At 45.1% G+C, this 24,257-nt stretch overlaps 1 protein-coding gene across 4 annotated transcripts in view; it reads right to left on the reverse strand.

Moving 5' to 3' along the window:
- Positions 1-24,257, reverse strand: part of ALPK2 (alpha kinase 2) — a 148,009-nt gene that overhangs the window by 50,284 nt on the left and 73,468 nt on the right. For 3 of the 4 annotated variants that reach the window (XR_004443741.1, XM_033238717.1, XM_033238715.1), the window contains one exon: positions 1,886-5,273. Coding sequence is in view for 3 of the 4 variants with exons in the window: in XM_033238717.1 (XP_033094608.1) it covers positions 1,886-5,273 (3,388 nt within the window). In the remaining variant the exon portion in view is untranslated. Of the gene's footprint in view, positions 1-1,885; positions 5,274-23,552; positions 23,760-24,257 lie in introns of those variants that run through there. The other variant, XM_033238725.1, reaches the window with a different exon arrangement.

Genomic DNA, 24,257 nt, shown 5'->3' on the forward strand with positions numbered 1-24,257 from the left:
CGCCTAGTATCTCTAACTCTGAATCTTTGCCTCTTAATGGCCTCTGTGTTGTGGGTGCATGAGTAACAATCCTTCAGTGGTCTGGCCTGGAAAAGTCTTTGGTTGTCTCTACCCCGTGGTCTCTGGCAGGGCCCTCTCAGGACAAGGCTGGCTGCTCTTGCATCTACTTGCTTTGCTCAGGCCAGTGCCTCCCAGAAGGCTGCATGCTCGGTCTTTGGAGCCTTTAGTGCAATGGCGAGGTTGTGCCGCAGCTGAAATCAAAGTCTTTGACAGCGATTGATTTCAACACTGCCTATCTGGACAGTCCTCTTACCCATGGGTAACTTGAATAGTCACGGGCAAGAATTCCAAAAAGGTTGTTTTGCTTGTCTACCTTTACCTGCAAAGGAACCCCCATCCCCAAACACGGGGGTTGAGGCTGGTCCCTAGAGGCAATCTATCCAGCCTCTGGGCTGAAACCACTTTTGAGAGCTTTTAAAACATTGCCTCATTCTATTTAATTTTATTTATTTATTTATTTATTTGAGACAGGGTCTTGTTCTGTTGCCCAGGCTGGAGTGCAGCTGGAGTGTGGTGGTGTGATCACAGCTCACTGTAGCCTCGACTATCTGGGGTCAGGTGATTCTCCCTCCTCAGCCCCAGAGTAGCTGGGACTACAGACATGCGCCACCATACCCAGCTACTTTTTTGTATTTTTTGGTAGAAATGGGGTTTCGCCATGTTGCTCACACTGGTCTCAAACTCCTGGGCTTAAGCAATCCTCCTGCCTTGGCCTCCCAAATTGCTGGGATTACAGGTGTGAGCCACCATGCCCAGCCATTCTCTTTAAGTATGTTTTAAAATATAGATACTAATAACCTGATTGGATACTTTCAAACTCTTCACAAGGCAGTTTTGTCTTTAAACCTTTCTGCAGCAGGGGTGAGGACCCATTTGATGGGATGGGAATAACAAACACCAGCCTCAAAGTCTAAGGACTCAGGATAAGAAAGGAGAAAATTCTTCCCTTCTGATCAAACATAGCTTTTCGCTCCAGAGCACACAGGCCACTGCAGCTTGCTGTAACATTTTCTCTTGACTTCTACCAGGGTGTGCGGGGAGGGAAAGAAGAGCTCTAAAATAAAACAGGCTAAAATTTGGTCCATAAATGGAATTTGGGACTGAAATGATTCCTTAGACAAAGTAGAATTAACTGCAATTTCAGGATTTTTTTTTTTTTTTTTAACAGCATCATAGGTAGAGATTGATCAAGAACTTTTGAGGCTCAAGTGGTCTGAAACCTTGAACACAGACCTCAGAGGACTTTAGATTTAGATAAATGGGAAGGGTGAGTTGAAAAGAAATATTATACTCAAATTTGGAAGAAAAACCAAGGTTCAAGGAAGCTATTTTTAATGAAAAATCAGTGATTAAAGAGGAGAATCCCAATTTGTACCAAAATATTCATTTCCATGGTCTTCGTGCATGGTCTATTTCATTACACTAATTAGCTACACTGATTAATGCTTCTGTTTATATTTTTAAATAGATTTTGTAAAAGAGGATAATTAAACGGAAAAGCACCCTCATCACATTCCCCTCCAGCAGACATGTCTACAGGCAGCCTTTATCAGTGGTTCTCAATTGTGGTTCTCCCCATAGATCACCGGGGAACTTGTTAGGAGTGCAGATTTCACACACTGGGGGAGGGGAGCAGTCTGGGTTTTAACAAGCCCTCCAGGTGATTCTGATGCCACATGCTGAAGCCACTTGGCCACAATCATAGCATCAATGCCCACCTCGGGGACACTGGCCTTAATTGCAAAGGACCCTAGAGGACACAGGAACTAGATACCTGGTCTACAAGCCCAAACTTTAACAATGATGGACAGTAACAGAGCCTCACCTCTTCCTTCTCCTTTGCAAGATGGCTTTTTTGGGTCTTGTTTCTCTTCTGTGTGTGATAATGATGTTTCGAGTTTGGGCATCTTTTTGAGAAAGGCTGAGTTCTTTCTGGCATTTTCCTTTTCTTCCAGTTTCAGCCTCAGGGCTGCCACTTTGGACAAAATTTTCTTCTTTACTCCTTCAGCTAAATGTCCACTGCCTGGGGCTTCTGGCTTCCTTTTGACCTCCTCTGACCCCGTCACTGCTGTGAGGGCCCCTGGTGATTTGCCAGCTTGGGCTTCCAATGACTTCTCCCTCTCCCTGGACTTTTTCACACAGTGTAGGGTGCCCTTTTGATGTGGATCCTGCAGTAACTTAGGGGCTTTCACTAACTCATCTTCTCCTGAAATGAATGCCAAGGTCTTTGCTGAGGAGCTAGATGAGCTTGGGGGTTTGGTTTCCCCAGTTTGAAGCACTTCTATTTTAGGTTCCTCCATTTTGTGGCTTATCAAAAAGTTTGTGACATTTCCTTCAGGAGATGAAGTACAAGGCAACCTGGTAAGATGAGGAGAAGAGGGTAAAGGTTTCCCACGCTCATTCTCAATAGTTCCTCTTTTCTGTGAAACAGGAAACACATACTGATGGTTTCTGGGCTCAACTAAGTCATTTTCAGGGACGTCATGAATTTGGCCTGTGGAGTCGTGAGCATCAACCCCAAGAGAAGCATGAGTCATTATTGGAAGACAGCTAGAAAGAGGTGAAGTGGGGGAAATCAATTCTGCTTTGTCCTTTTTACTTTGCTCAGCCTCCCCTAAGCTCCCATCACTGCTTTCTTGTATTTGGCCTATGCTACATCCACTTGGAATTCTTTCACCACCTTCACTGGGTTGCAGGACTTGCCAAATGGTAGTTTTTGCCTCATCAGGTTGACTTTGTTCAGCCTCCCGCTTCATATTGCCTTCTTGGCTTCTGCTGATTCTATTTTCAGTCAGAATGATTTCCTGGAGACATGGAACTTGCAAAATGGCAGGCTGGATTTCCGCTCCATGGCCCACATTTCCGTCATTTGATTGACTCCCTTCTCTGGCGCCCTCTGGTGTGGATTCAGAGGGCTCTGGTTTTCCAGCCCTGGTGTACTCTATCACACTTGTCTCATCAATGGGATCTACAGAGGACTCTAGGATTTTAGAGCAGGTCAGAAACTTTTTAAAGAAGGTAGTGTGATCCATCTTGAGTTGCTTTTCCTCCTGGTCTTGACTCACATTGTTAACATTTTCCTTCCCTCCAGTTTCAGAAGCCACTGGCAGTGAATCTGTGACACATAACTCCTTTCCATCTACAGGGTCCACGGATGACTCCAGGAGTCTGGGTTGGCTGAAACCCCAGGAAGAAAGGCTTCTCCAGTGTGCACTGATGGCAGGCTTTTCGCCTTTATGGCTTTCTCTGCTATCAGCAAGGGCTGAGTCAGCATCCTCTGGACTGTGAGCTGATGCTGCTATTTCAGAGGGGGCCAATTCAGGCACAACAGTATCTGCCTTTAGACTCTCAGGTACATCCCAGACCTTGTCAGGAATTATGGGACCACCGTCTGATGCCTTGCTCTCAGAATCTGTCAGTTGTCTTGGTGGCCTGATTTCAGAAGCGGAAGCCTCTAGAGTTATCATCTTCAGCTTGTTGCCTGCCTCCCAATTTCCAGGTCTATATTCTTTAGACTCTTCCAAAATGATACCAGAGAGAGACGGAACATTGCTCAGAGCCTGACTATCTTCTTCCCCAGCAGTTTCAGCCACCACGGAGACCCTCATCCCCCAAACTGAGCGCTGCCCTGCTCCTTCCCTAGAGCTTGCTGGTGAGTGGGCCGAGGGCACCAAGTTTATTTCCTCTTGTGCAGCAGATGTCGTAGGCAAACTTTCTTGGAAATCAGGTGCAGAAAGAGAACCCTGGTGGGACAGACTCTGCTGCTGGACCCCCTGCTTCGTTTCACTTCCTCTTTCTTGGAAATTCTCTTCATAGCTCCTAAAGTCTGCTCTTTCCACAGTCTGGCTTTTATCTCCAGACAGGTTATCAACCTGAAGAGGGGAATTACTGAAGAAATCCTCTCCCTCTGGGAGCTGCAGGACATGGTGTGGGACTCCTGGCACACTGGGTGCCGTGCAGAGTAGCTCTTTTGTAGATTTGGTGGTAGCACCACTTAAAATATGACCCAACTGCACTTGGGAAGGAAATTGGGAAACCTTTTCATGGGATGCACGAGGGAACCTCTCCTCAGTGCCACCTGCATGCTTGTCCTCAGGAATTGACACAGCAAGGTACTTGGCTGGGTGGACTTTGGTGGCAGTGGTAACAGTTGATGTGTCCTCAGTCTCCCTGGTCACTTGAAACTCATTATTAGCAGTTAATGTTGATGTCTTCTCCCAGGGAAAACTCATGACTGAACTATAACTGGTTGGGGTGTCTGTGGTGTCTGCAGCACTAGGACTGGGGCTCTTGTCACCTCCTTCTTCAAATTGCACTAAAGGATTGTTCTCAGAAGAAAGGAGCTGTGTTTCCTCAAGCCCTCCTGAGTTGCTGGGGCTTGACTGCTCCTGGCCAGCATGTACTGTGGAGGCCAGTGGGCAGGTGGAATTCTCTACCTTGGCTAGATTTTCTTCTGTGGCACCTTCACTAGCTGTGTGTGAAATGTTCAAGGTGAAAGTACTGATAAAAAGAGGGGACATGACTGACTCGCCGTCCTTGCTGCTTTTGTATGTAGACAATGAAGTCTCAGATACTTGTGTCTGAAAAAGGACTTCTCCTGTCTTGCCATTAGGAGAACATAAATCAGATACTTTGCTTTGACCTTCTGCCAGTTGCAAGTCTACAGAGCAAATTTCTTGAGGCAAATATTTATCAGCTGGTGCCCCAACAAGAGAATCTATGGTATCAAAACATGTTCCTTGGTCACCAGCCTCAAAACACTCCATTGCACACACTGCTTCTCTGTCTCTTGGCCCATCATACACATTTTCCAGGGTGAGGACAGTATCTGTGGGTTCAGGGGAAGCAACAGAGACAGCCATAGGCTCCCTGAAGTCAGCATGGGCATCCTTGGGGAGACGCCTTGAGAACACAACTGGGGGCGTATTCTTATCATTGGCTTCTGAGGTGCTCAGCTCATGTTTTAGGTCTTCCCTGAAACTGTCAGGTGTGTTGCCATCTCTGTCTTGTTTTTCTTCCTGCTGTGGGTCACAGGTACAGGGTTTGACCTCCAAGTGTTGAGCTAATGATGCATTTTCCTTGTGGACTCCTCCTAAGTTTGAGAAGGAAATTGTTGTGGTCCCAGTGAATGGGGACTCCTCCCCAGCAGGCTCTGAGAAAGCTGGCATCTGGCTGCAAGAGATTCTCTCTCTGACTGTTTCCTGAATTTGTACCTAGGAAGATGAAAAGTGGTATTAATAGCATTGTTCATGGGAGAGCCCACAATAGGGCATAACTGCAATCCCAAGAGTGTTAATCCTCAGTGACTGTAATAATGGACAAGAATGATTGAAATCTAAACATTAATCCCCCAACTCCCCCTAGCTATTAGAGATTTCCTAGAAAATTGCAAATTTAAGCAACTCTATGTTCCAGGGGGCCCTTTGTCAAATTCATCATTATAAGCAAAAAGCCTCCTGACAACTGTCATTTATTTAATGATTTTTTTTCTCTCTTAGGAAAGAGATGGAAATAAATTGAATGTTAACTGTTTTGATCAAGTAAGTCACAACAAGAGCTGTGTGCATCTTTCCAGAAAGATGAATCTCACATGATCATAATAAATGAAATAAACAGTACTTACAAAACAGCAATAAGCAATCTTTGTCCGCAAAATATGACAGCTTGCTGGTTAATAATTGCTATGGTTTGGATATTTGCCCCCTCCAAACCTCATGTTGAAATTTGATCCTCAGGGTTGAAGGTGGGGCCTAATGAGAGGTGTTTGGGTTATGGGGGTGGATCTCTCATGAATAGATTTATGCCATCCCTCAGGGGTGCGGGAGGATGAGCGAGTTCTCAGTCTATTGCTTCCTGGTTGTTAAAAAGAGTCTGGCACCATCCCCGCCCCCACCCTGCTTCCTCTCTGTCCATGCGATCTCTGAAAATGCCAGCTCCCCTCTGCCTCCTGTTGTGAGTTGGAAGCAGACTGAGGCCCTCACCAGATGTAGATGCCTAATGTTGAACTTTCCAGCCACCAGAATCATGAGCCAAATAGGCCTCATTTCTTGATAAACTACCCAATCTCAGGTATTATGTTATAGCAACATGAAATGCACTAAGATAATAAGGTTACTAAAAAACAGAAAGAAGGCTGCCTTTGAACCCACCTCTAATGAATAAATGGACTTATGATTGGCCACCAGCACTGCCAATCATTTCTTTCCTAGAGTTGCTTATAAACATCCCAGAATGTATCCCAGACTTTAAAATAGATGCCCAATGGCAGACAGACCACTTCTATAAGAAATAGAAGATTCAGGACTGCTTAGGTTTTTGAGAAAAGGGGAGAGGGGGAGGGAGGGAGGAAGAGAAGAAGGTAGAGAAAAAGAAACCTCTCACATTCTGAGGATTGAGCCTTTCATGGTACTATATAAATGTTCTATGATATTGGATATTGTTCAAGGAAGCAGTGAAACTTTTAACTCATTGATTATTTCAAAACAAAGAAAACTTATGTCCAGCCAAGGAGAAGAAAATTGCTTCTAATTTCTGAAGCAACTCAGTCTTTGCTCCCAGGACTCCTGCCTTGGACAGCCCCATTCAGATGTGCAGGGAACAGATGACTGGCCTTTGCGGGATGGGGTTCAGGGGTGGGGATGAAGTCTGTCTCCCAGCGTATGACAAAACAGAGCTGAAATGTTCATGTGCATTTCATAGCTCCAATGTCATGAGACTGATTCTCACAAATCATACGTGAGAATCAGTCTTACTACCTTGTGGTCAATCCCTGTAGCACTGCCCGTGGGAAAGAGGACAACAGCATAACCACACCTCTTTCCACACTTCCCCCAGGCTGCTTACAGCCTGTCAGTCATTCATCTCTCATTTTCTCTTTTAAAGCTACTTTGAGGTTAATTTAACTCATATTTCATGGGCATAAAAATGCTAACTAAACAAGAAAGAAATTTAGTATAAACTCCCCGAGTGCTAGGACTACTTAACCTTTCAACAAATATTTGGTGAATGCCTCCAGGGTACTAGGGAGTGTTTTAGATAATGGGGATGCAAGACAGGCAAATGCTCCTCTACAGGAAGCTCCCATTCTATGTTCTAGTGAAAGCCTGTTATAGTGATTAGCATGCAGTAGGTGCTTACAAAGTGTTGTTGAGAGAACGAATAAATGAATGAACCATGTACCAGTTGAGACAGCTGTAGCCAACTTCACCCATTAAAGCCCTACACTTGAAAGGGTTTGAACTTTCATCTGCTCCTGACTTTGCAACAACCCTGTTTTAAAGGAGACTTTGAACCATAAGCACTACTGGTTATCCTGGTGTTCCTGGAAAGAAAAATATATTTACTCCCTTTCTATATCCCCTTTTCTTCTTTATTAAAAAGAAGAAATATAATTTCTGGGAAATAAGGGACAAGATTTTTTTTAAAAAAAGAATTTGATGTGCATATGGTTCCCTCTCTATACCTCAATATCTATAACACATGTATAGAGTATTTTTCTCATTTGGTATTTTGGTTCAACCTTGTAAGAATATGCTATAGCACAAATAGATTGAGTCATTAAGCACAGAGAACATAGAGAACTTTCTGGTCATTATGTGAAATGTGTAGAGAGACCGCCCAATCAAAAACACCACCACCCCTCTCTCCGGCCTTTCTATCCTGCCTGAATTTCCACTACCTATGTCAGTCCCTTATTTTAAGGTCCTGGTATTATCACAGTATCATCAGTGTTAACAGACATTTATGGAGTAGCTGTCAGGTACAGAATTCTCTGTCAGGCACTGGGCAATTTTTTCCAAAGGGCTTCAGTTAAAAAGTTACTATGACATTTACTGGGATGGTACCTTTATTCTTCCATGATTGATTACTATTACATCAGCAAAGTAATAAGCGGGTACCTAGAAGAGATTGACATCTGAAGAGAATTAAACATAGGACAAGTTTTGATTAGGATGAGTTTGGTCACTGGAATAGATCATTATAGTATCATGCCTTGATTTACAAAATAATCATATTCCATTAAGATTTATTTCCACCTTTCCTCTTGTATTAGTCAGTTCTCGCACTGCTATAAATACCTGAGCCTGGGTAATTTATAAAGAAAAGAGGTTTATTTGGCTCACAGTTTCACAGGCTGTACAGGAAGCATGGTGGCAACTGCTTCTGGAGAGACCTCAGGGAACTTTTACTCATGGCAGACAGCAGAGCCGGAACAGGCATCTTACCCTACAGAAGCAGGACCAAGGGAGAGCCAGTGGGGTCGGGGGGCGGGGGTGCTGCACACTTTTAAACAACCAAACCAAGAACTCACTCATTGTCACAAGAACAGTATCAGGAGATGGTGCTAAACCATTCATGAGGAACCACCCACATCATCCAATCACCTCCCACCAGGCCCCACCTCCAACATTGGGAATTACATCTCAGTGTGAGATTTGGTGGAGACACAGATCCAAACCATATCTCCCCTCTTGCTTTTAAATTAAAATTCTACTTCAAAATACCCTAGTGAAGCTCCACGTGTAAAAAAATTGGTTGAATCCTTGACCATGTAAATTCATACATTTGATACACATTTAGTGACCATCTACTTTATACCAGGCACTGTTCTAGGCAGCTGGGAAACATCAATGAACATAATAAAGATTGCTGGCCTATGGAAGTTATGTTGAAGCAATGAACTATACAACTGGCCTGCTGCTGATGTGCAATTCCATACATTTGATTTTAACTCATGGGTTTTTTTTTTTTTAATGTGAAGCCTTTAACAGCCCGGTCCACATTTGTACTTGCTTACGGCATCGGTTCCAAGAGCAGGCTCCTCAGTTCTCATCCTGAGGCCAGCTCACAGAGAAAGGGAAACCACAGACTCACACCTTCCCAGTGAGTCAGATCTTTGTTTTAGGAGGAGATTTCTTAGTTAAGTCATTACAAAAGAACTCTACCAAATGATTCTCCTGCTGTGCACCTACTCTCAGCATGGAGTGAGTGCTGAAACTTAGAGTGAGTGCTGAAACAATTTCCTTATGTAGGGAAATTGTAGTCATTCAAGTGAAAAAAGGAGTGTTTGGGGTTCTAGGAGCAAGCCTACCGTTGTGTGTGGTGCGTGGACTTGGAGAACTAGCAACCAGGGGTTCTAGCCCAGCTTAATTGGATATACCATGCACGACCACAGGTAACCTCTTTAGCTTCTCTGACCCTCTGTTTCCTCCTCTAAGACTAACCACATGCATGTCAGCACCATCTTGTCAAGTGCCTAGCATATTGCCTGGTGCCCAGAAGGCACTCACTCACTGATATTAATTTTCCTTCTTCTCTATGATAAAACAGCAGTAGCTTAGGAAAAGAGGAAGTCGGGGAGCTCTGACAGGCAGAGCCTTGAGCTATGAGCTTTATGAGGGTTTTCTCATCTGATCTGTAAAATAAATCTGAGAAAAAGATGTTATCATCTCTTCTTTACTGATGGAATGAATAACCTGGGTCCAATCATAGAAACCACACAGTAGGTTATATAAGAGAAGTTCAATATAAAGAATTGTTGACTGTGATAGGAGAGTGCTATAAGGTATAAGGAAACTGTCTATAGTACTGTAGGCAAGGGAAAGTACCAAGGAAGAACAAAGTTGGAAGGGGTTTAGACCTACTTGGAGAAGGTATGGTTAGGCCACCAGATAGCACAGAAGTTCACTGGTGCATCCAGACCAGAGCTGGCCTGGAATTGCTGGGAAAAGCAATAGACCTCCTTTCCAAGTGCAGGCAGGGAGTAGGTGGTCAGCATGCAGTGGCGTGGGTGAGGAGGGGAGTCTGGGCATGGGTGGTCACAGGGGCTCAGGCTTTCAGAGCTTGTGGTCTACATGTGGTGTGGGTCAGGAGTTTGCAGAGTGCTAGTTTGAATGTCCACTCAAAACTCACATTGAAACTTAATCCTCCATGTGGCAACACTGATAGATGGGGCCTTTAAGAGGCGATTGAATCATGGGAGCTCTGCCCTCATGGAGGGATTAATCCATTCATGAATTAATGAATTAATGGGCTAAAGGATTAATACGTTATCAAGGGAGGGGACCTGGTGACTTCATAAGAAGAGGAAGAGAGGCCTGAGGTGGCACAGAGCATGCTTAGCCCCCTTGCCATGTGATGCCCTGCTCTGCCTTGGGACTCTGCAGAGAGTCCCCAACAGCAAGAAGGCCCCCACAAGATGCAGGCCCTCTACCTAGGACTTGTCAGCCTTCAGAACTGTAAGAAATATGTTCCTTTTCTTTATACATTTCTCAGTTTCAAGTATTTTGTTACAAGCAAAGAAAATGGACTAAGACACAGAGGGAATAAGTGCTGTGTGCACCAGGCCTCAGGCGGCTGTGTGTAGGCCACGCAGGAGACTGGTGGAGGCAATCTGTGTGTTGATACAGGCAGGAGGCTTTAAGAGCTGGGGTCCACATGGGGCTCCGGTTTCCAAAGAGAGAGGGCAGCAGAAAGGGTATCACTACGCTAAGGCTACAGGGTGGCAGATGACCACGTTCTGGGCCCCATGGCTGGGGCAGGATAACCACAGGCTCTCCAACTCCACCAATGCTGAAGTGACAGGAATTCTGTTCCTCCTGCAGTGTCCTTCCAGTGCCTTCTGCTGAGAAAGTGTAACACTGTGCTTACTTTAAAGAAGAATAATGGAATTTCGTTAGTACAGGGCACATATTGAAGGGTGAATTCAGAGCTGAGAGGCATGAATTAAAAACCGACACATGAGGTCAATGATGTTTGGCAACGAGAAGTCTCCCCAGGGTCTCACAGTCAAAGGCAGAGCCAGGATTTAAAGCCAAGTTTCTGAGGCTACAGAGCCCTTTCAAACCCAGCATCTCCAATTGGATAAGTTGGAACAAATCCCACCTCACCAAGGGCTGGAAACTCCCCCTAATTTAAATCCAGAACTTCTGAGTTCCCAAAACATTTTGGATATGAGACTGCAAACGTTCTTAGGTGCAACACGGCCGTCTGTCAATTTCTCTGCTTCCCTACAAGGTCTAAGGGCAGGAACAGGAACTCTGTTATTCATTTCTGAGTCTCCAGAACCCAGCACATAGGGACTCAGATAATTTTGCTGAATGAATAAGCAGATGAATGAATACAGGAGGGGAAAGGGTAAACCAAATTTAGTAACGTTTCCAAGCCTCTTTTTGAAAGCAGCATTAAGCTTGGAAACTTAATGCTTGAATAGCATTTTTCAATTGAAATCCCATTCAACATGCCTCTGATACCACAAACATGTTATTTTCATTTATTGGCCTTTCCAAAAGTTCTACCTCCTAGGAACGTCTGCCATGGATTTAATGGAAAGGTGTGTTTCCTCTTTGTGCACCCCAGGATGTTCAAGGTTATGCTTTCTATCGTTAATGAGTGTCTTTCATGCCAGCCAAGTGCATGACACTAATTTGAGCCACTAACAATAGAAGTTTGTATGAGATAAGATCCCTCTCCTCGAATAGCTTATAATCCAGTTGAAGAGACAAGATGTACATGGAAAAGATAGATAACAATTCTTGACAAGTTGTGCTAATAGTCAAGTGGATGAAACTTAACTAACAGCACTGCTCCAGGAAGGAGTGTGGAAGGTCATCACTGTATCATCCTCTTCTATTTCAACGATAAAATTCCTGCAGTGCAAAAATCAGAGGTTGCACTCTTATGTCATATGTATCAATTCTGAGATACTTGAACATTTCCATGCAGTCTAAGGAACTTCTCTACTGATTGGACTGGGCAGATATGGTAGACATTGTTGGCTGACTAACTCAAAAGTATCCCCAAGCCCCTTGTCTCTTGCTATCTCCAACTAAGAATGCTGGAAAACCACACACTCTCCCAGCCTCTTACATAGCTAGATGGGGCAAAGGGGCCAGTCTACCTAATGAGATGTTCAAGGAATCCCACCAAGGGACTTCTGCGGAAGGTTTGCTTTCCTTGTGTAAGTTATAGACATGGTGGTTACCTTGCCTATCCCCTCCTTCTTCCTTCAATCAGGATGTAATGTCTGGTGCTGCAGCTCTCATCTTGCAGTCCTGGGGCATGAAAATGAAAAGCCAGTACACTATGACTGGTGCAGCAGAAAGAGAGAAGGAAGTCGGAGATTTGCAGTCATCATCGAGCTACTGGAATGACACAGAGACTTTCACTAGCCCCAGACTTCTTGTGAACAACAACAAAGAGCCTTATGTTTTAAGCCACTATTAGCTAGCTAAATATTCTGTTAACTGCAGCTTCTCAGCAGCCTAATGGATAGAAGAGAAAAATACACGGCTGAGGGAAGAAGGGGAAGCCAGGTGAGGGTCACCCTGGAGCCCTCTGGAGGCTCTGGGCAGCTCCTGGTAGGGATTAGCTGGAAGAACAGTGTCCCGTAGAGCAAGGGGTGTGGTCCCTGGAAGGGAGCTCAAGGTGCTGGTCAAAATGCCAAGGGATCAAAGGGCCTGAGGCAAGGTGAACTTGAAGTAGAGTGGGGGAGGGAGAATGGGAAATATGAGAAGATTGATTGTCAAAGGAGAGAGGCCACAGTTCTAAAGTTAATCAGAAGCTCCCGGGGCTAGGAGGGCCAAGCCACTCGGTCCCTAGCTTCAGCTGGTCAGTCTTCCATGTGCCAACATGCCCTACCATGCATAATTTTCATTCTCCAGCTTCTTTTTCTTTTTTTTAGTGTTCTTTTAATGTTCTTTCCTTTTATCTGGATGAGGTAGGTAGAAATAGCACTGTGTCCTTCAACAGTTGTCTACACATCATCAATTTTCCCCTGTGGTTCCAGGAAACTTTAAATGAGACCTTCCCCTCTCTCCAGCCACTCTGGGCTGCTGTAGCCTCCCCCACGGATAACCTTTCCTAAATATCTGCTGAGCTGTCACAACAGGCAGAGCGTCATTCGGCCGTTTGTCATTCGATAGATCAAATCCATACCACCTGGGGCTGCAAAACTGAAAATAGATAGCCCGGTCCCCAGCCAAAGAAAGCTTAAAGGCAAGCTAGAATATTTCAGGAACTTGAGTTTATTTTTAGGAGTTGCCTGATTGCCCAGAAAGAAGCTTCTCTTAAAGGCTTTGAATATTAGAATAACACATAATAGATTGGAGGACTGTACCTTCCTTGATATTCATCTAAAACCTCCAGTCCTGAAATAGATGCTAAACACCCCCATATCTGACCAGCTCTTCTTCGTTCCGTTCCCTCCTAAGGGACAAGAAATTCTCAACCAACTGGTATTACAATTCTGTCTTCATTTCTTGGGAGTCATAGAGTTTGTGAAATACTGATTTGATCTTCTGCTGGGAGAGGCCTGGATTTCCATGGCTCACACCCTTCCTAGGAGCTCTGTGCATTCAGTGGCAGTCTTTGCCTGGTGATATGGTACGCGTGGAAGGGCACTAGAGCATGAGCCATGAGCGTATGAATTTGTTGTACATCTCAGGTGATGTGAGCTAAGTAGTAATGCTACTATTAATAGTAATAATTGCTAAGCCCTACAGCCTTTTTAACACATGGCAGCTACTGTTCTAACTGCTTTACTTACATTAATGCAGTTAATGTTGGTAAAATGGCATAGAAATTTATGACTTGAGGATTTTGGGTTGTACATTGCAAAGGATGGGATATGCCAACTATTCCAACACAGGACAGGACCATGTAATGGCAAACTCATGTGAAATGGGTCACAAAAACAGCTGTCTTCTGTTCTTGCATGCATCTGTGTTTTCCTGCATAGATGATGGGAGATTTCTGGGAGATGAGAGAGAGAGAGTGAGCCATAATTTCCATAAAGTGCAGCTCTATGCAAACATACGAAAAGATGGCACTATGAAGGCCCATGATTTCTTTTGAATTCCACTAGGCATTTCTGAATAGTCTCTGGGGGGTTTTTTGGTTTTTGTTTTGTCTTTTTGTTTTTTTGTTTGCTGTGTCTTAAGAAGACCAGGACTTGGATGAGGAGATGAGAGGAAAATGGAGTAGGGTGATGGAAAGATGATTAAGTCTCAGAAAACTGGGGTTTGGTCCCGGGTCTGCTGCTATACAGGAAGTGGCTTTAGAGAAGTCACCAGGTCTCTTGGAGTCTTTCTTCCACAGTAAAGTAAGGGTTAGATAATACCTCTTGTTTCCCAAAAGCTTTGGTGTTCTGTGACCTGCTGCCAAGTAAATGGGGCTTAAGCTTCACCCCTCACTTGCAATCAGATTTTCCTTGGACTCCTAACGCTTCTAGATCTAATCTTCTCTATTAACTGGAAGAGTTGTTAGGGAAAAGGATAAAGCATGTCACCATGTCACCATGTCACCATAGGTAGACCGACCCAAGAATGAGCCAGTGGGGCCCCAGAGAGGGGCCGGGAAGAGACAGTGAGCTGGAGAACAGCTTACCATGAACATGCACTCTCTGGATTCCAAGTTCCTCCGCCTCCGTGGTCTCTTTGCTTCTCCCTCGTCTAGGCATTAAGTGCCTTGTGTCTTTGGTAGACTGCACTGTGTTGGCATATAGACCCTATGGTTGATCCTGCAGAGTCCTAGAGGCTCACAGATCTAGTCCAAGCCAATGAAAATCATCACAGCCATAGAATGCAACACCAGTAGCCTAAGCTTCCAATCTTTTTAGCCCTTTGTAAGATACAGGCTGCTTTGAAGAGCCAAGAAAACTTATGTCTTCTTCCCAGAAAGTCTTGTTTTACCCACACAATGTTGAACATAATTTCAGGGGAGTTTCTGACCCCCTTGGGCCTATGGATCTCCTGTTAAGGGCTCATTGAGCCTCAGAATGAATCTCTGCTGTAGACCATGAGCCTGGGGTGAGTGGGATGGTATTGTTTACGTCCCACAAACTGAAACTTTCCTGCAGATTTCAGACTAAATGATAAGGGGAAAAAATTAATTCTTAGTCAGGTTTTAGGAGAATATTTTCAAATCTATATCTCTTTATAGTTTTTAGAATTTGTGAGTAAAAGCAAAACCAAGGTAGTAGCAATTACCACACTACAATGACAATAATACATTATATAAAGCAAGTTCTTGTAAACTTTAGAAGCAGGAAATACTTGTCACGATTACTACACTAGTACTTTGCCTATTCAGCGTGGGCTTCAAAGTGTACAGCAGTGATGGTATTCGCTATTGGAAAATCTGAATATAAACATAAATATTAAGCCAGTCACCTGCCTCAGATGCTCATTACCAAAAAATGACAAGAAAGTGCAGGCTCGGGGCTTGACGATTCCTTATATCCTATATCTCTTCTCTAGTAAGTCAGCAGGATAGTGATAGGACCTCAGGTTTGGTTTCTTGTTTTGTTTTTTTTGTTTTTTCTGTGTGTGTGTGCGTGTGTGTGTGTGTGTGTGTTTGAGACGGAGTCTCATTCTGTTGCCCAGGTTGGAGTACAGTGGTTCAGTCTCGGCTTACAGCAACGTCTGCCACCCAGGTTCAAGTGATTCTCCTGCCTCAGCCTCCCAAGTAGCTAGGATTATAGGCGAGTGCCACCATGGCCAGCTAATTTTTGTATTTTTAGTAGAGATGGGGTTTCACCTTATTGGCCAGGCTGGTCTCAAACTCCTGACCTCAAGTGATCCACCCACCTCGGCCTCCCAAAGTGCTGGGATTGCAGGCGTGAGCCACCGTGCCCAGCTAGGCTTTGTTTCTTGATGGGCAGGAAATAATCCCTCTGGTAGTGCAATCACAGGTGATGAAGCAATAACATTTCATGCTAAGATGGAGAGACAGCTTCGTTCCAAAAAAGAAACAAAATTTCCTGGGATATTGAGATCACGGAGAGGGACAACAGTATTAGTGTTGTTCAACCTGGTGCAACGAGCATGGTAAATGCTCAGAAATTATGTCAAATGAGTGAACATCTATCCAATCTGATCTTCATCCAACATCTCTTTGCCAACACATGTAGGAAGGTTTTGCGTCTTCAGCCTAGTTCTCTTCTCTGTGTCAAAACTCACCATATCTCTGTTGAGACATTGATCTCCTACCTGAAAATTGCCCCAGGCTCCTGCATTTTGGTTAATATGTAGCTTCTACTAAACTAAATCTCTTATTCATCACTAATAGTTTGTTGCCTGGTTTGCCGGGGTCTTTTTTAGATCTAAACAGAAGCTTTATGTTCTCTTTTGAGTAGAGAGAGAGACGCATCTTTTGTTTTAACCACAAATAATTGAGGTTTCAAGTATGTACCACCTAGAAGACATCAGCATAACTGTACCGACTATAGCCAGGCACCATGCATGGAAAGTGGAGATGTCCAGTTTACCTTGGGCACAGAGCTATAAAGTTGCAATGTACAACAGCAGGATTGCATTTAAAGATGAGGGAAATCAAAGGCAAGATGTGAACTGAGGAAGACTATGGTGCAGATTACACGAGAAATTCAGGGGCCCCTTTGGATGGATCCATCGAAACAAACTTTCCCCTTGTAGATGGAAGGAAAAATAATGATTCACAAAAAAGTTCCTGGGAAGCTGAAGTTGGTGGGGAAATGCTTGGAGAACCAAGGAGAAAGAAAACATCTGGAATTCAATGTTGTGATTTGAGCTAGGAAGGCAAAATATACACCGAGCTGATATTTGTGCATATGGTGGCTTGAAAATTGACACACCTTTCTTCTCAGGTGCCTGAGTACATGCAATCCCTTTATTTTGTCTCTGGAACTTATCCTGTCTTCCTCATGGGCCCCCATTCAGGGATGTGGAAGATGAGTGGAAAATAACAAAATTTTCTTTCTGATTAATCCTACTCTGGTCCAATCCCTTGGGCAGTCGTGTAGGGAATGCTCACCTTCTAGTCCTGCTGACCCCACCCTCTGCAAGATGGTGTCTGAGCTGCCCCACATGGGTAGGTGGGAGGATGGCTAATTTCTGTGTCCAGAAAGGGAAGCAGGCAAAGCTCTCCTGTCCTCTCAGTTTCTCTTAGCTTGCTCCACCACAATCCCGACATCGCAAAACATGAAGTCAGGACCTACGTGCCCATCTTGCCCTGACTCTGTCTCTGTCACCTCCCAGTAGCTCTGAGCAGGGAAAGCTGTGTCCACTTGTCCACACCCTCACACCTGTTTGCTTTCAGATTGTGCAGAGATAAGATTCTCTGATCTAAGAAGAAAGGAACATGGAAAACTCTCTCGACAAATCCAGACTGTAAGGTTATTGTCCTGCTTAAACAAATACAAAACCTATTTATTTTCATCTGTTTGCTTTCCACAGCACAACCCTTATCTATGCCTCTCTCATAGGACAACCCACATTCTGGTCTCTATGATGTACAACCCCCATCCCCATTTCCATCACGTATAACCCCATCCCCCATCCCCATCTCCATCACATACAACCCCATCCCTGCCTTCGTCATGAACAACCCCATCCCTGTCTCTATCACATACAACCCCATCCCCATCTCCATCATATATGACTCTACCCCCATATATATCATATACAACCCCATCCCCATCTCCATCACATACAACCCCATCCCTGTCTCTATCATGTACAGCCCCATCTCCATCATGTACAGCCCCATCCCCATCTCCATCATATACAACGCCATCCCCACTTCCATCATGTACAACCCCATCCCCACTTCCATCACATATAACCCCATCCCTGTCTCTATCATGTACAACCCATCCTCATCTCCAAAACATACAACCCCATCCCCACCTCCATCACATACAACCCCATCCCTTCTCCATCACCTACAACCCCATCCCTGCCTCTATCATATACAACCCCTTCCCCATCTCTGTTGTGTATAATCCTCTTCACCTCATCACCATCTCACCCCCGAGACAGAGGTAACCCTAGTTTCCTTGGCTTCCTTAGAAGGTACTGGAAACAAAAATGGAAAAAAAACACATTTTTTTTCTTAATAATTCACTGCATCTATACTATTGGCAACTGTACATGTTTCCTAGGGCTGCAAATGACCACAAACTGGGCAGCTTAAAACACTACACCTTTACTCCCTCAGTTCTGGAGGTCAGAAGTGTGCATTCAAGGTATCGCCAGGGCTGCACTCCTCTGGAGGTACAAAAGGAGAGTCCTCCCTTGCCTCTTCCAGCTTCTGGTGGCTCCTGGCCATCCTCGCCATTCCTTGACCTGTAGATGCATCACTCCAATCTCTCCCTCCATCTTCATGTGGCCATCTTCCCTCTATGTCTTTTCGTGTGTCCTCTCCTCTTCTTATAAGGACACCAGCCACTGGATTTAGGGCCCACTCTAGTCCAGTATGACCTTATCTTAGCTAATTATATCTGCAAAGACCTTATTGCTAAATAAGGCCAAATATTGAGGTTCCAGGTGCACAAAATTGCAGGGAACACGATTCAACCCACTAAAGCAATCCATTCTTTTCCCAGCCTGTCCTTCTGGCCCCCCACTCCATGGTCTCCTGTTTGCTGTCCACAATCAGCAGTGAAGCATAGTCACTTGACTGGGTGGTACAGACTTGAGAAGAGACAGGTTTCAAATGAAGTTTTAGTGGCAGGGCAATGATAGGAAGGTTGTCCCTCTCCTGGAAGTTATGCCTACTTCTGTGCTAAGCAAAGTCTGTCCAGAGAGTGGAATTCAGTGCAGCCAGGTCTATTTCTTGTCACTATCCTTGTCACCAGCCCAGCCTTCCAGACCCTGCAGTCAGCACCAGCCAGTTCAGAATGTTCTGATGAAGACCAACCCATGCCTGAGTGGAATGTTCTGCTATCTCCTTATGGAGAGGCAGGGACTGAAGAGTTCCTTAAGTTTATGGTCAGATTTAGACCCTGAACTAGAAATTCAAAAGAGGAAGCAGTACATGGTTCTCATGATGGTTATTTTCCCATCCAACCCCATCAGTTTGATGGTAAATGTGAAAGCACTTGTTTTTAAATCATCACTTAAAAAAAAATGCCCCAAATTGCAAGGCAGTATCAAAATACCTGTGCTGACTCAGAAAGATAATTTTTCAAGCATCAGCAGAAAGGGGAACTTACAGAATTTGCAATTTTACCTCCTGCCCTGCCTCCCGCCCCCACCCCAGTTCTGCAAATGTGGTAGAGGCAGTCAATTGGAGGGGGTGGGGGAATATAATTTTTCATGTTTCTGTCTTGCCTCATTAACTAATCTAATTCCTTTCAACAAATATTGACATACGCTGTGTTTCTTCTGCACATTCCAAGATGAATCAGACCTAGTGTCTGTCCCCACCCAGCTCACAGAATAACACCCCAGCTGGGCAAACAAATGACTATAGGTAAAGGCTAGCACAGAGACAGAAATAACTTGCTACAGTAGAAATTAATCTACTTTGGGGAGAAGAGAAGGGAAGAGTGTATCAAGGAAAGATGCAGAATCAATATATTTGCTGCTGATACATGTACATTCATTAATTCCTTTATTCAACAAATACTTGTTGAAAGCCGTCAATGTTCCTGGCCTTGTCCTAGCTTCTAAGGAAAACATCACCAGCCAAAGTCTCTGTCTTCTTGAAACTTACGTTCTGTGTAGGGAGGTGATCAAGATTTAGGGTAGGCAGGTGTTCTCTAAGGAAAGAAGGTTGTTAATGATCTAGAAAGAAAGTGATGGCAGTGGCCCAGATGAAATTAGGAAGCCTGGACTAGCATGGTGGCTGGGAGAATGGAGAGTGGGTTGATTGTGTCCCCCAAAAATAAGTTCAAGTTCTAACCCTTTGTACCTGAGAATGTGACCTTACTTAGGAATAGGTTTTCACAAATGTAATCACATTGAAATGAGATCATACTGGATTACAGTGGGCCCTAATCCAGTGACTGTTGTCTTTATAGTAAGAGAAAAGTTTGAACACAGAGACACACAGGGAAGAAGGCCGTGTGATGATGGAGGCAGAGATTGGATTAATGTTGGCTCCAAGCCAAGGAACCCCAAGGGCTGCTGGTCACCACCGAAGCTAGAAGGGAAGTGTGGGATGGCTTCTCTCTCAAACCTCCAGGGAAAACAGATGTCGCCAACTGTCTGCTGATTTCAGACTGTGCTCCCTGAATTGTGAGAAAATAAAGGTCTGATGTTTGAAGGCACCCCAGTTTTGGGTGCTTTGTTATGGCAGACCTTGGAATCTAATACAGAGTGGAAGATTCCAATGCAGGAGACACTGTGGAATTAGAACAGACAGGATTTGGGAATGGGTTAGACACAGGGCCTGAAGGCTAAGAACGCATCAGCAACCACCGTCAGGACTCCAGCTCAGGGAGTTTCACTACAAGTAGGCTCAGTGAGGGATGGAGACTGCTTGCTCCAGTACTTGATACACCAAGTAAGTTCTTTATACGGTTAGGCTTTGTGTCCGCACCCAAATCTCATCTTGAATTGTAATCCCCAGAATCCCCACGTGTCAAGGGAGAGACCAGGTGGAGGTAGTTGAACAATGGGGGTGGTTTCTCCCATGCTGTTCTCGTGATAGTGAGTTCTCATGAGATCTGATGGTTTTCTAACGGCCTGTTCCCTGCTTCACTCGGCATTTCTCCTTCCTGCTGCCTTGTGAAAAAGGTGCTTGCTTATCCTTCGCCTTCTGCCGTGATTGTAAACTTCCTGAGGCTTCCCAGCCATGCTGAACTGTGAGTCATATTAAATACCTTTCCTTTATAAATTACCCAGTCTCGGGCAGTTGGTTTTTATGTTTTTTACTTTTTGAGACAGAGTCTCACTCTATCACCCAGGCTGGAGAGTGCAGTGGCATGATTTTGGCTTACTGCAACTTCTGCCTCCCAGGTTCAAGCAATTCTCCGGCCTCAGCCTCCTGAGTAGCTGGGAATACAGGTGTGCGCCACAAAGTCCGGCTAATTTTGTATTTTCAGTAAAGGCGGGATTTCGCCATGTTGGCCAGGCTGGTCTCAAACTCCTGACCTCAAGTGATCCACCTACCTCAGCCTCCCAAAGTGCTGGGATTACAGGCATGAGCCACTGTGTCCACCCTCGGGCAGTTCTTTATGGCAGTATGAAAACGGACTAATACAAACGTGTTAGCTCAGCTATTGTCTTTGGGGCTGGAATGATGGACATTCATGTGGATGCTCCTCAGGGTAGATCTATGTGGAACACAAAGGCAGTCTGCCCAGCACAGAGTTGGTTCAAAATGGTAACAGTAGGAAATATGCCGCTCCTGTGTCTGACTGCGGGGGTTTGGAGAATGAAACTAGGCACCACGGATGATGTTACTGTGATGGGCTTCAGAGTTCATTTCTCCCTGTCACTAAAGGCCACATCCTGATCCTCCAGCCCTGATCATAAGACAGACTGTAGCATCGCGGAATGGGCACTGACCTGCAGGTGCTCCTCCTTCCACCCCATGGGGGATGCCCCCTCCCCAGCAGCCTGCCAAGTGTCTCCAGCCTCTAATTCTCTTGAGGATCTTGCCTAGGGTCCCCAAGATCAGTATGTCTTGTGCTTCAGTTGGTCCTTTAGACCAGCCACGAAGTAACAGGCTTCTCTGCCCTCCCTTTTCTCAGGTCTGGAGACTCAAAGGATCTGGCCTGGGGGTTAACAAGCCTATTTATGCCCATCACTAGAACCAGCTTGATATGGTTTGGTTGTGTCCCCACCCAAATCTCATCTTGAATGGTAGCTCCCATAATCCCCACGTATTGTGGGAGGGACCCCACAGAAGGTAGTTGAATCATGGGGGCGAGTTTTCCCATGCTGTTCTCATGATAGTGAATAAGTCTCCCAAGATCTGATGATTTTATAAGGGGGAGTTTCTTGCACACCCTCTCTTACCTGCCACCATGTAATACATGCCTTTGCTCCTCCTTCGCCTTCTGCCATAATTGTGAGGCCTTCTCAGCCGTGTGTAACTGTGAGTCCATTAAACCCAGTCTCGGGTATTTCTTCATAGTAGTATGAAAATGGACTACTACACAGCTCAACAGGCATATGGCAGGGTCTGCTTGGTATAATCTTAACACACAACACTTCAAGAGGGTGGGAACACAGAAAACTGCAAGTTCGTGTTGTTCGAGTAACAACTGGTTTGGCCAGAGCCTCTTCTTGTAAATCCTTCTTAACAATTAGATTCACTCCATATATGGATTTGGAAGTAATTAACCTGCACTTCTTTAAAATATGTTAAAATTCACATTTTCAGGAGTACAGTAACTAGCTTAGGTTAGTGAGATAACACTGAGATTCAAATCATATCTAGGTACCCACAATGGCTAAGTCTAATCATTTCTTGGTTATTATCCTGATTTTCTCTTCTTTGTCAATGTATAATATCACAAAAGAGCAAAGGTCAGCACTGAGCAATTCAGACTTGTGCCAAGCTGTCTAAAGGGAAAGAATTCTCATGTCTGACTTTGAATAGCAACATTATTAACCAATATTACTATTTATTGAATTGTTATTATAAAGTCTACCTACTCTGGAAATGTCCTTGCCAACCAGATGCTAAGTGTAGCCTTTATCATCTGGTGGGAAGTTGCAGGCCAGCTTTGTCTTGCACACTCCTGGAGAATGGGAGGGGCATGGATGAGGCCCGAAGAACCCCAACCATTTCAGTGGAGATGCTGGTGGCCTAACTTGGTGAACATCCCCCTGCCCTGAGAACAGGCTCTACTACTTGTACATGGTTCTAACTGTGAAGGCCCTGGGCTTTTTAAAAACTTTTGTTTTTGAGACAGTCTCGCTCTGTCACCCAGGCTGGAGTGCAGTAGCACAGTCTCGTCTTACAGCAGCCTCTGCCTCCCAGGTTCAAGCAATTCTCCTGACTCAGCCTCCCAAGTAGCTGGGATTACAGGCACCCACCATCACACCCGGCTAATTTTTGTATTTTTAGTAGAGATGGGGTTTCACCATGTTAGCCAGGCTGGTCTCAAACTCCTGACCTCAAGTGATCCACCCATCTTGGCCTCCCAAAGTGCTGGGATTACAGGCTTGAGCCACCACGCCCAGCCTTAAAAACTAATTTTTAAAGCTATTCATTTATTTATTGGACTAGATCACACACACACACACACACACACACACACAATTCATAAGGTATGCAGTGAACAGGTATATAGTAAAAATTGTGTCCCTCCCACCCAGTTACTCAGTCACCTTCACCAGAGGCCACCACTGTTATCGACAGTTATTTTAGTCTTGAAGAGAGCTAAGGAACTCAGACCTAAAATGGAATTAGGGAAGCTATTTAACCTCATCTGTAGAGACAGAGCCTGGAGTCAGGCAGACCATTCAAAGCAAGGCTTTGCCGCTTCCTGATGTAGAGCCTGGCTGACAGGCTTTATCTCACAGGGCTGTTGAGATAATGAAATGAGCCAACCCCTGCAAAGTGCTTAGCTCAGGCCCCATACATTTCTACCTTCAATACATGTCAGCTGTTATTAGCTACTGGGTGGTGGAGCTGGTGGAGGAAGGTAGGAGGGAAGGGTGGGGCATATTTAATCCTTTCTGTGGAAAGCCCTGAGCCCTCATTATCCCAAGGGTAGAAATCCCTATGAGTCTGTTAGAAATGCATGGTCTCAGGCCCCTCCCCAGACTCACTGAATCTTGAAACGCTCCCCAGAAGAGAAGCACTGTCCTGTGTGAACTTGGAGCCCCTGAGGGCCGGGCCACTGTCCTGTATGAACCTGGAGTCCCTGAGGGCCAGGCTGTGACATCCCTGCCCCAGGGGAGATGGTGCTGCTGTCTCTTCATTGCAGACATGAGCCCTTAGACTTTGCATGATGAAAGCTCATGACAAATGCTACCTACTCCCGACCCCCCAGCTCCCTATTCCACATACGATCGCCTAAGCCCAATAACCTGTGACCTCACAGATGAATGGAATGTGTCCTCTTTCGTCCCGTATCTCCGCAGTAACCTGAGAGATGGCCTGGAGGCAGGGTAGCATGTTGTTTTTAAAGTGATACAAGAGACACAGTGGAGACTGTCCAATGAGTGGCATGGCTGCCAGGATGCCAACTGGGACACTAAAGCCCTGGCAGTGGGGGCTGCCCAGCAGGGCTGGCCACTGGAAATAAGGTCTGCAAGGGTTGAGGGCCGAGAGCCTGGAGGGGCTCATGGGTGACCAGTGCTGCTGTTTGCCACTTGTTCTAAACCAGCAGACCATGGCTAAGAACACTGCCATACAGAAGCTGCCCTTCCTCTAGGACAGGATCACACGTGATGGTGGGGGAGGCATGTCATTAGACATCATCCAAACCCACAGGATGGGTGCCACCGAGAGGGAACCCTCATGTAAATCAT

Source organism: Trachypithecus francoisi, unplaced genomic scaffold, assembly GCF_009764315.1.
Source record: "Trachypithecus francoisi isolate TF-2019V2 unplaced genomic scaffold, Tfra_2.0 Contig01474, whole genome shotgun sequence".
Classification (NCBI taxonomy): Eukaryota; Metazoa; Chordata; class Mammalia; order Primates; family Cercopithecidae; genus Trachypithecus; species Trachypithecus francoisi.